The 13253-nt window shown below is 35.7% G+C and overlaps 1 protein-coding gene across 3 annotated transcripts in view; it reads left to right on the top strand.

The window, feature by feature from the left end:
• The window catches only part of NUP54 (nucleoporin 54), a 1988420-nt gene that overhangs the window by 1932023 nt on the left and 43144 nt on the right, over positions 1-13253 (top strand). For 2 of the 3 annotated variants that reach the window (XM_044061229.1, XM_044061231.1), the window contains one exon: positions 6624-6734. In XM_044061229.1, the coding sequence (XP_043917164.1) occupies positions 6624-6734 (111 nt within the window). Of the gene's footprint in view, positions 1-6623; positions 6735-13121; positions 13208-13253 lie in introns of all 3 variants that reach the window. The other variant, XM_044061230.1, reaches the window with a different exon arrangement.

Genomic DNA, 13253 nt, shown 5'->3' with positions numbered 1-13253 from the left:
ATTTGGTACTGATTTGGATCACCTTTTTGGGGGCACCTGACATCTGGGGCAAGAAAAACTGAAGAAAATGGCGTTGGTTGCAATATATGTACCCCTGGCGCACTGACGTCAGGGATGAGGCGACTGCGACCAACGTCGGACCAAGACTTTGGAAATCCGGCCGACTGCGGGACCGCCTGACGACAGGATAACCCCAATGACTGCAGCAGGGTGAACACTCGAACATCTACATTTATGGTAGGCACAAAACTGTACTTTCCTTTTTTTATATTTGATTAAAACACACCCTCACTCTTGAGAAGGAGTTTCTAGTCCTTGTACCAGGGCATCACAGTCCCTGTGACAAGGATACTCTGTCCTTGTATGTATTGATTAAACCCCCACGAGCAAATAATTATACTTAGAACATGTTAGTATAAGTTATCACATCACACAGATATTCACTTTCCTTGATTTATATAATCTACCTGCTCACGTGCAGTTAAAACTAGTGAAGAAAGATTTATTAAAGCTTACCTGCCTTAAACTCTGCTGAGAAGTAAATTGCTTACTGTCACACTAGAAACTTGTCTGACAGAAAACCTGTTTCTCTTTAGAGTCCATTGGTGATTTCTAATGCAGCAGCATTCAGATGATCAGAATTTTTGAGCAGCATGGCACCAAATAGCTAAGTACCAAACAACTTTCACATGAGACAGTTCGGCAGAGAATAACAATTTACTTTATTGCACAGAAAGACATCTTCATGGGAGAACTAGGATATCAATCACCTGTCTCCTCGAAATACAAAAAACAGCATATTTTATTCTATTAAAAGCAACATTATTGTAAGTCATAAAACTGCCACTGACCAATTAAAAATGAAGACTACAGCATTAATTTTGCTAAGATCTCCTAACTACTTGTTTATGACTTTCCATGTTAGGCACGAGTTCCGAGATAGAACAAATCTTATACTTTTCTAACCCTATCAGTACATGGCTAATATTACACAGGCAGCAGGGGTCCGAATAGAGAGATAGGTCAGCAAACAAGGGGTAGTATTCCTGAAATTGAATTCATCCTCAAGTGTCAGTGAGTACCTTCACGAGGTGGACCCTGTTTTCACAAAACCTCACGAATACGACACTGGTATATAAACTATATTTATATAGCATATATTCTGGACAGAAGTAGGTTAAAAATTAAAAAAAAATAGCTGGGAGCACAAGACCCAGGATAGAAAAGTGCCCAATTCTGGTAGGCACAGTGGTGCTAGGATTGGAAAAGATGACAGTGTAGAATCCTCAAAATACGGAAACATTGCTGCAATGGGGCAAGGCCAAGCCCAGGGGGAGGATGCCCCCCTCCCCCCCCCCCCCATTGTTGAAGTACCACAAAAATCACAAAAACTGATAGGCCAAAGAAGAGCCATAACGATGATAAATTGGACTATTGAGGATAAGAAATAACTTGTGTATTGTTACTATTATGCAAAAAGCCCAGAATGTCCAGACACAAAATATACAAAATGATTAAGAGAGAAATTAGAGGAAAGAAAAATGCTTCCACAAGAAAAACTGTGAAAAGCTTCAAATAAAAATTTGTATTCATTAATACAACAGATTTGTGAAAAACAGTATGTAGATCAGGAAACTTTGCTCTGTTTGGAAGAAGCAGCATATGAGGAAGTGCGAAAATATAAACAAAACCTAGAGATTTTTGAAAAGTATGAAAAAGAAATATGGACACGGGAAAGAGATTTGATATGGTGCAATATTTATGTAAAGGAGAAAGCCAAATTAATATAAAGAAGGCAGCCCCAAAGATATGCAAAGAGAAATACACGCAAAGCCATCCAGATATGGAAAATTTCACAATAAAAAAAATATCACAGAGGGAATGTAGAAAAGAAGATTAGTAAAGTAAAAGTTAAAAAAATAAAAGTTGACATTATGAAGTGCCTGCGAAGTGAAGGATTTTGTGTAGAAGTCTAATACAGGTTACATCACAGCATGATGGAATGTGAGTCCTGAAAGTAAGGAGAAGCAGGAAGATCTTGAGACATCTGAAGATGAAATATGAACATGGGAAAGAAAAAAAAAAGAGATTTAATATGGTGTAATAATACAGGCAAAGGAATCTGGACATGGAAAACTTTACATTACAAAAAATAAGAAGACAGAGGAAAAATAGAAAAGGAGATTAGTAATGGAGGAGGATTACCGGCCTCAAACAGATGCCCTATGCAGACCGCCTCAAAAAATTCCAGCTTTACTCCATCGCATATCGCCTACTCAGAGGTGATCTCTGCCTAACATACAAAGCTGTGTCAAACCCAGAGCTGTTGGACATGCTCCACTTAAAGAAATCCCAATCCCTCTGAGCTACATGCTCTAGGGACCTAAATCTTGTCACCACAATAAACAGAACATGCTGGAGGGATAGATTCCTGCCCCAGAAACTTCCCATACTCTGGAGCAAACTACCTATCTATATCAAACAAAGCTCCTCATTAGCACTCTTCAAGAAAAATCTTGATGATTGGATGGAAGATAGGAAATTCACCCCAGGGATCACTTCTGTGACTCTGCTCGACAGGGGCACAGGAAAATAATTTTCTTGGGTGGCAAAAGCCAGGGTACCTTTTTGGCTAGGCTTATATAGGCCCTAGGGCCAGTACCCTAGTACCTACCTATGAATCTATGGAGAAATTAAAGAAATAGAAACTGAGGTTATAGAGAAAATCTAATTCATAAAGCACCACAACAGGATAGAGCAGTGGATATTCAAACTAAGGGGAAACCTGTGGAACGGGAAGCAATTGGTCAGGTGCCATATGAAGATATTTTGGAGCCTTCCACAGGAAACCAGTATAAACGTTAATTTGAAGTTGGGCAGCAAGGGAAGGAGCATGAATCTGTGGAAACTCTGATGCAGTCAGTGTTGGAGTGATAGGCCAGTGAGTTCCAATAGGATAGAGTAACGTATGGCACAGAATGAAATTGAAGAGAATGTGCCACAGGGAGATGCTAAAGAATTTTCTAAAGAATGCCCACAGAAAATGGAAAACAAAAAAAATGTGCCCTTAGTTTAGAAGAAAATGAGTTGAGAAGATATGTTGATTTAATAGGCATAGACATATTAAGATCAATGAAAGAAATAAATTGCAGAAGGTTAATAAAACTGAAAAAGTCACACGTTTGATAAAACAAATGAACACAGTATTTAGGGCTGTCCATAGAGATTCATGCGGTATAACAGAAGTAAACCAGATATATAACTGTGCAGCTAAATTAATAACTGATAGTTCTACCACAAGAGCACAGGGTAGTGAGGGAAAGGAAGGTGAGAAATCGAATACCATCATGGAAGTATTGAATAGAGAAATTATAAAGCAATTAATACAAGAAGTGTCACTGTTAGAGAAATATGGAATGATCAACAAAAATACTAAGAAAGACGTGATAAAAATCAGTGTACAGTATTAAAACAGAGCAGGATCTGTTATGCACTATTGTAAATAAACTAAAAAAATCTCAGCACAGGTGGAAATACTTAGAAGATACACAAACAAATATAAAGGAAAAGTACAAAATAAGCAATTTACTGATGACCCAAAAAAGTTTTATAGAGAATTGGGAAACAGTCATAGTGGAGAACTGTAAAAGGAGGAAGAATCTAAGTTTGGCATAGATTGACTAGAAAAAAACATTTGATAGTATCCCACATTCATTGATAAAGAGTGCTTAAAATGTATACTATACACCCTACAGTGATCGACTACATTACAGTGACTATGAAAGAGTGGCACAGCACTTTGCAATTAAGCCATGTTAAAGGACAAATTATTATCCCAGGGATAAAAATTCAGAGGGGGATATTCCAAGGTGAGACTGTCACCACTACTATTCTGCCTTGCCCTTAACCCATTAAGCGGTCTACTTAACAGCTTAGGCTACGGCTATAATTTGGCTCATTGAAAACAACAAAGTGTAAAGTCTTCTCATCTTCTTTTTGTCGATGATTTAAAACTGTGTAGCTTATCAGATGAGAAACTGAAAGCACAACTGCAAGTTGTTAAAACTTTTTCAGAGGACATAAGAATGTCATTTGGTCTTGATAAATGTGCAAAAGCAACCTTTAAAGCAGGAAAACTGCAGCACCAGCCAAACATCAGTTTGGGACAAGAATGTGATATAAAAGAACTTGAGCAAGAGGAATTGTTTAAATATTGGGGAATTGATGAAAGATCAACAGTAAAACAAGAATAAATGTGAATAAACCTTAGTAAGGAATACTTCAGAAGTCTTAAATTAATCCTGAAAACAGCATTGACATCCAGAAACAAAATCCAAGATATAAACTAATTTGCTCTTCCTGTCCTAACTTACAGTTTTGGAGTGAGTGACTGGCCCCCAAAATGTGTTGGATAGGTTAGATAGGAAAACAAGAAGGATGCTTCATGCTCACCAAATGATTTATAAAAATCAGTGCATACCAAGATTAAATATTCCCCTTTCTGAAGGAGGGATGGGCCTTGTTGAAATTGATAGATCTGCAGTCGTGGGACTCCACACATATCTGCTGACCTCACAAGACCCAAACATGGTGAAAGTTTTGAAACATGAGGAGAATAAATCTAAGATGACTTTTCTTCATTAAACTAGCAAAAGCATGTCAGCGTCAAGCAGGAATGTAAATCAAACCAGAAGTAGATAAAAATCAGGCAGCAACTGAATGTGCCAAAACAAAAGAAAGAATACAAGGTGAAGGACCAGATGAGAAGATGTGGACAATGCATAAATATAGTTGCAAGTATAGATAACTTCTGGAAGAACCTCATGTTGATCAGGAACGAATGCAGGAATGGTTAAGGAGAGGCAAATTCAAATGTAGGTTTTGTAAGACTGAATTGGAAACAGTCACACACCTCGTTGCTGGTTGTGACATACTAATAGCAGAAGGACTGTATACTAAAAGGCATAATAACGTGACAGGACTGTTGCACTGGAGATTATGCAAACATTATAGTATTGAAATGGCTAAAAATACTGGAAATGTGAGCCACAAAGTATCATAGAAAATTATGTTTATATCACATGAGATCACCTATTACCGACAGTTCAAAAGACAGATGCTTGAAAACAGGATATAGTGGTCCATGAAAAGAAGACAGAAGTAGCATTGGTCATTGAAATTGCCACACCCAGTGACTACAGTGTCTTATGTACAGAGAGAGACAAAGTCATAAAATATCAGGATTTGCGGGCAGAAACAAGGGCAATGTGGAAGAATGATACCCAGACAGTTCCAGTAGTTGTAGGAGCAATGGTCTTATCTAAATACGATTGTAGATTCCTTTTTATATGTTACGCCATACGAATTGCAGAAGGGGTCATTACTGGGCACATTGCGGGTGCTGTGAAGAGCACTGTTAACAGACATCAAAGATTAAAAAAATACTAATTTCATGAACTTTAGTTGTCATTTGACTTAAGAATGGGGTCCACTCCCGTCATGGTAATAGAAACCCAAAAGATTTGGAGAAATTAAAAAAAGAGAGAAGCAAGCTGGCAAAATTTCATTTTGCCATGAAACCCTATTAGAAGTGAAATGCATGCACTAACATTTTTCCCTTCTTTGTACTTCTCACCCTTCACAGTATGTACACACACACGCACACACACACACACACACACTTTAGTGCGTCCAGTCCACTTACTTGCTTGTCTTTAGAATGTGGGAGGAAACCAGAGCACCTGAAGAAAACGTGTAGACTCCACACCGAAGACACCTCAGCTGAGAATTAAACCATGGAACCTCTTGTTGTGAGGCAACAGCACTTCCTCTGTGCCCATGTCCCATTCTTTCTTCTGTTATAAAAAAAAATGGGAACATTTTTGTATGGGATGGGCAGCTTAGGACCAATACTTCTAGAGCACCTGCTATTTCAGTGGCCTTTTTAAAGAATGTCTTCATTCATTGCATGTGTGGGGATTCCAAATGGTCCTCCATTGACACCCTTTTCAAAGAATATAAGCTCAGCATTCACTCCACGAGGAGGGACTGGCTTTAGTACAGTCATACTGCAAGGCCTTCTATGAGTACCTGATCCCCAAGGATTGGAGTGACAGAAGGGGACCAGAATATTTTAGCATGGTTTTCTACCTCCCTGTTCTGGAACTGGTTTAGTAGTCTTTCCATGTCACGAATAATGGTGCAGCAGTTTTCACTCTACAGATGTGTGAGTACACACACCATAAGGGCAGAATTGCTGCTCAGTTCCACAACCCATTGTTAACTTTAACTGTTACAGTGTTTAGGTCACTATCAGATCTGGGATTATCTGGTTCATAGCTGAGGCTTTATCCATCTGTTTCACAGAGCTGTGTTTGATTCAGGTACTTATCTGTCATTTATCTTCTGATATCCTGAGATGACATAAGTGAAAGAAAGTTGGTGGTTGACTTGAACTGTGTGTGTTTTATAGTATTTTGCAGTTTGCCAGAGCCATTCTGTCTGGAAAGTCTATTTTTCATATTGCTTCAGTTTAGTTGGGTGCATTAATTGTGCGTGCTTGTGGGTCAGCATTTTGCATAATTAATATACTTGTGTTGTTAATCATGTTTTCTTATATCTAGGGTCGACTCAATGAGCTAATGTCTCAAATAAGAATGCAGAATCATTTTGGAGCAGTGAAGGTTGAAGAGAGGTACAGTGTAGATGGAGATCTGTTGAGAGACATCAAACAGGTAAACGGGCAACTGTTGAGTCATTTTCTTGAATATACCTCTAATTTTTCTTCATGTTAGAAAATTAACATTATTTGGTAAGCGGTTATTTGTTCATGAAATTGGCATCTTCTCTTTGTAATACTGTTGCCAACAATTTTTGCTTTAGCATAACTGTCACAAAAATTACAAGATATACCATTAGTACCAACAAACACTATAAATTAGCTTTGTCTTTCAAGAACTTTGATATGTGGGTTGCATTCCTGTGCCATAGAACCAATCCCCTCACCACGTCCTCCCTCCTCGTGTCTTCAAGGATTGAAAATGTATGTGTTCTAGACATTCATTACTAACTTATGATGTTTTTGTGCAGACTTCCATATTTTCATTTTATGTAGTCTTTTACTGCAAACTCCAAGCACTAGGAAGTAGTATCTCCTACCTTTGGAACTTTTGTCCATGTGAGAATACGCTCAGATCTATGTGGTAGCAAACCACTGAACCCAAAGATCATTTACTGAGCAGTAAATTACAAAGATCAGCAGCACAGGAAAGAACTGTCATACCCATCCCATCTGGTTTACCTAACACTGCATAAATTTGTTATCAGTAGAGCCATGCTGAAAAAAACTTTAATGATGTTTCTTTTACTAAATATGGAACAGCTGTGCATTAAAACCACAGCCACACACAGAATAAACTGCCACAGAGTGAGCACTGCAGCTATTCATTGAAAAAAGAACACATGACAGCAAATTAAGCAGTTGTATTCCAAACAGATGAAATCATCTGTTAAATATGAAGATAACCGCTCCCAACAGAGTGAACACCTCCCGGGATAAGATTAAAGTTGAAAAACAGATGAAAAATAAATAACCTGAGAGGTGACCATGGTACCATTCAAACGCCAGGGTATTCTGTTGTCCAAATGTCGATATAAATGAAATAATCCAAGAGAAAAAACTAAGCGTAATGCCAATGTTTTAAAATAAAACGGAAATATTTTATTACAGCATGCTCTCAGGTTATTTATTTAGCATCTGTTTTTCATCTGTTAAATAATCACATAATAAATGTTTGTGACTCTTGTCATCAAATCAATAAAAAAATAAACACTGGCATTTAATCACCATTAATATTAAAATCCATGTTAGAAATCTACAAATCCAAAGCCAATCTGCCAACGCTTGTATAGCTACTCAGTTGCCTCAGCTTGGAACAGACTTCCACTGAACACTAGAGCTTTATGTAATACTGCCTCCATCAGAAAAGCTTTAAAGGAAACACTATTAAAACTCATGGATCTGCTCTTGCCAAAGCCCAGCCTAACTCTCTACCTACCCTTCACCTCTCTCTACCATACCCTTTCCAATCTGCCCAAACTGCTTACCCTAACTTTCTACTATTTAATCCACTTCACATTTTCCTGAGCTTACTAATTGTCCTACTCTGCATCCTAAGTTCAGTATGTAATATGTAACTAAATCACAATCTTGGACTGTTCTTTTCATCTTCCTCATGCCTGCTGACTCGTATATTTGTTCTCTGTAATTCTGATGATTCTTTTCTATGCTATGTGACCACCTTATAAGAACTGCATTGTAATATTAGCATTTTGTAATATCTATTTAAATCTATATTTAAAAATGTACTGCTCGGAGCTTTTCTCCCCGGGTCTCCACTGAATATGGGCCTTGGCTGAGTTGGACAAACCTGGTTAACAAATACCAATAAGTAAATGAAATACAGAATTACATTCAGACACACATTTCTAAGAACATGATGCTAAAAATCTAGAAAGCAATAACGAATAGTATGCAAGTAGCATAAAAAATGCATAAAATGTCTTCCATTTTATATATAAAAAAAGGGGACAACATGGTATCGGAGCATGATAGAAATAGCAGAGCTTTCTCGAAATGCAATAAAAATTACAGACACTGTGATAAGATGAAACTGATTTATTACAACATTAAGCGCTTTTGTCCCATTACATTCAGGACTTCTTCAGAGTAAATCCATTATGTACATTACTTTTGTTTACACTATACAAAATTAAATGTAATTAAGGCCCTCATTAACAATCAGTTATTAAAGTGAAAATCACACATTTTACAAAAATACTATAAAAAATACAGGTAAAAGAAACCTTACATAAAATACTGTTATAAAAAGCAAACCCAGCCTTATACAGTCTGGTCAATAAAAATATTATTTAAAATATAACATAACTTATAATATAGCTATAGGAAGTTTTAATACTGGTTGAATTGACATGTGGTCACTCATACCAGGGAGTAAAGGCATTCCATTTAAATTGCCACAGCAATTCTGTATATTCTAGCCTATTTTCCCATTCTCCTCCCCAGGGTTAATATTATCTTGTTCCAAAATGCCAAACCTAAATTCATTGTGGGAAGCTTTAAGCAAAACATATTTATAAGGAACATTATTAATATTTTTATTTTTTATACTGTATAGATGTTCATATATTCTTTCGCAAAGCTTTTCCCATATAAAAACAATTGCATTTGGTGCATCCTGCTAAACACGAAACACCCATTAGGAGCATGCGAACTTGGAATATTGAGTTCTGTACCAGGTGGACCTGACTTTGATCGAGACATACGGCTAGACCAGATGCAGCATGTAATATGGACACTAATAATATCAGGAGAGAACCCTGTTAAAATAATGACATGAATTTAAGGACTGAAGTTAATTTTAAGAATTGACTTGAACCTGTTTACATCACTTTTTGATCAACATGGAATAAAGTTAATGGAACTTTTAATTAAACACAATTTTAAGATTAATAAGTTATTGATTTAAACTGATTGTTTGAGTGTAAAAATTCAGAGTGATTTGTTTGGCAGTTATAAGACTATGTATGATGATATTTTTAAAATAATTTATCTTAAGTGGGATGGTATTATTAAACATAAACAGAAAAAGATATACAAAGATTTAAAATGATATACGAACAAAATTGCTTACCTTCTGAATTTTAAAAGGGGTGAGGAGGTGAATTTTCAAGGGAAAGATTTTAGTGAGGGAGAAAGGTAGTAACAATTTGGTTTACTCACATGAAAATGTCAGTATGAATTTCCCCCTTAAGAGATCTGAGAGGATAGGAAATTTTAATGACAATAATTTGCATTTTCATGAGCAAAAGGAGAAAAAAAAATCAGGGAAAAGATGGGGATAGATGTTCACCTGAATGGAATTATACACTTCTTGAAGTGCAATAACATTTTTACTGTGGTAATGTACAGTGTACGTTGGAACATTTTTTCATCTTTGAAAAAGTTTTAAAATTTATTCCTTCAGAAGGTTTTAATATTACTGACACCTTAGTGGAACTAAAATTATTCACTTGGAAATTAAATTTGGCACTCATGCTCAAAGAAAAAGGAAGGTCTTACAACACAGAAAAGGAAGTAGAAAGAAAAAAAGTGCTTTTATAACCCCCTTTTACATCCAGTCATGCAAACCTTATATGGAGGGCCTTTACAAATTCATGATAAAGGTCTTAAAAGGTCATGTAACTTGACCAGTAATGAAGGGGATGTTTTGGATGGTTTAATTAGTATCAAATATTGAGAATGTGAAACCAGATAATGGAGTGGAAACAGTTATGATTGTGTTGATGTCACCTTGGAGCTTTTCTCCCCGGGCCTCTACTAAAGATGGCCTTCTTTTGGCCCAGTGGACTTTCCCGGAAAACAAATGCCAATAGATAAATTAATCTGCAGTGTTCCAAATTGTTCAGGACAGTAGTTCGTATATACCTCTTTCTAAGAATGAAATAAATACAGCTTATCATAAAATGGATATTTTTCTAGAAGACCTGTTGATTGCCGAGAGGGTGTCTGTAGCCACTTATAATTCTCTTAAAGTGAATAGATCCCTAAAGTCCAAAAGAAAGTGGAATGTCTACTTTTTGACCAGTTGTGGCAGCCAGTGGTTGTAAAACACACCCATGGCTGTTTTTATTGATAGGTCCTTGAAATTTGTTTCTGAAGGACTCTTGGGATGACTTGGGTAGATTAACACTGGGTTTGGCTACCCCTTTGGTGGGATTTCTTACAATAGATGTTATTGACTTTTTTCCATCTATTTCATTGGAAGATGGTTTAACCCTTTTCCATGATAATCTGTTGACCTTTAAAGTTTTGAGCACCCAACAAATTAATTTTATTATGGAACTTACTTTGCTGTATATATTTTAAGGGACAAACATTTAGACAAGTGAAGGGTATGGCGATGGGAGGAATGGGAGGACCTTGTGCCCCCATCTATGCTAGCTTCCTTAGTCTTCTATTCAAAATCGTTTCATTATATAAAATAATATTTAAGGTTCCCAGATATTTTTATTCTTTGGGAAGGACACGAAGATTACATTTCTAAGTGTCTTGAATACTTGAACACTACACCCTTTTTTAAGTTCACACACCAGTATAATAAGAAAGTCATTAATTATTTGGATACTATGATTGAACTTATGGAGGAGGGTTTTTAATCCTTATATCCAAAAAGTTATAGAAAACCCACTTTTAGTAAGTCATATTTATATTTTTAGAAGTGTCCGTCCTTTTGTTCAGAAAAAGTTTAATTAAGGCCAGTGTATTCGGGTGGTAAGGATGACCTCAAAAAAGGAGGATGATCAGGAATTAGATAACATTTCTCAGATTTTTTGGATAGAGGATATCCTGAAAATTTGCTCTAGAAAATTAGGATACTAACAAATTTGAAAAAAATAAGTGGTAGTGGAATTTAATTCTGCCTGACAGAAGGCAAAATATACAGTTACCAGGAACCAGAATATTTAAACCTGGGATCTCTGGTATAGTTGGATTAGATCCAAAAATTGTTAAGACTGGATGGAATTTAAAAAGCCTGTATGAAAGGAATACATATATGGGTTTAAGGGAGGGACAAAGAGCAAGAAAATTTGGTGCTTGTAGTCAATGTCCGTATATTCTTGAGAAAGATACTATTATACTTGGCAGTGCTCTAAAATCAAAAGTGAATTTGATGAAAGGGAATTGTGGGAGTTTGGAAATTTATTTAGAAGTATGCACCAAATGCAATTGTTTTTCTATGGAAAAACTGAGAGAGCTTTGCGATAGAAAATATATGAACATGTATGAAGAATAAAAAATATTATACCTGCTCTTTATAAACATACTTTGCTTGAAGTCTTCCACGTTGAATTTGGGTTTGGCATTTTGGAACAAGGTGATATTAACCATAGGGGAGGAGATTGGGAAAATATAAAGAATTGTGTCATTTTAAATTGAATGACTTTACCCCTCTCCCTAGTATGAACGACCACATTTTAATTGAACCAGTATTAAAACTTTGTGCAAATAAATTATAAGTTAAATTATATTTTAAATATTTTTATTGATAAGATTTTATAAGGCTGGGTTTATTTTTTTATAACAGTATTTTCTGTTTGAGTCTTTTTACTTGTATTTTTTTATATTTTTGTATAATGTATGATTTTCACTTTAGGACACTAATTTGATTGTTAATATGTGCCTTAATTGAACTTAGTTTTGTATATTATAAAGGGGACTGATGTACTTAATGGATTTTGTTTCCTGAAGAAATCCTGAATATAATGGGACAAAAGTGCTTAATGTTGTAATAAATCAGTTTCATCGTTTTATCATAACTTCTGTAATTTTTATACATTTTGAGAAAACACTATTTCTATCACACTCCGATATTAGTGTACTTTGCTGACTTTGGGCCTTTTATTTTTGGTTTTGTATATCAAATATTAAAAAACATAAATTTTAAAATGCATCATTCAAACCAGGGTGAGGGGCTGCACCAGTCTTAAATTGCAAGAAAAGTTCTCTGGCTTCCAAATATTCACTCCATATATATAATACAGATAATACGTTGATTTGCATTCCTACTATATGTGTTACTTGTTGTTTTTCTTCAATGAAAAAGAAGAACTGTAAGGGAGATGGCAAAAGAGTGGCATTAAGTATACTTTGTTTTCACGGGTTTTATTTTGGCATTGAGCAGCAGCAAGTTTTTATTTATTTATGAATAAGCATGTGTCTACACATGGGTTTTAAGTAACTGGTATGAAAAGGTTCTCACATGAGTACTTATATCAAGTATTTTGGCTATTAACATGATGAATTCTAGATGCTGCACTGAGCTGGCTTATTGCCAAGTGGATTGCAAATTCTGATTAATATGTATAATATGTAATTGTCATGAAAAGTTACAGGATGACTCCTTTTGGGGTAACAGTTTTTAAATGTAACATATTCTGCCAGCACTGAAATATGTATATGTGAAACATGTTCAAGTAAAATTTAGGGTAACATATACCAGGTTCTATCTGCAAGTAATTAAAATGAAGTTGTCTTCCAGTTTCAGGCTGAGAGACTGTGCTTAGATAACATGCAAGCAATCCTTTTTAGACTTTGGCTTACAGGGGAAAAAGACAAATATCAAAGGTGATCCTTTAAGCAGTTTTCTTATTCTAACTTACACATATTTGCA

The sequence above is a fragment of the Protopterus annectens genome, chromosome 2.part0 (assembly GCF_019279795.1).
Source record: "Protopterus annectens isolate FY-2018-M chromosome 2.part0, PAN1.0, whole genome shotgun sequence".
In the NCBI taxonomy this organism is placed as follows: domain Eukaryota; kingdom Metazoa; phylum Chordata; order Ceratodontiformes; family Protopteridae; genus Protopterus; species Protopterus annectens.
The sequence above is the reverse complement of the archived record's forward strand: the minus strand, read 5'-3'. Positions and strand labels throughout refer to the sequence as shown.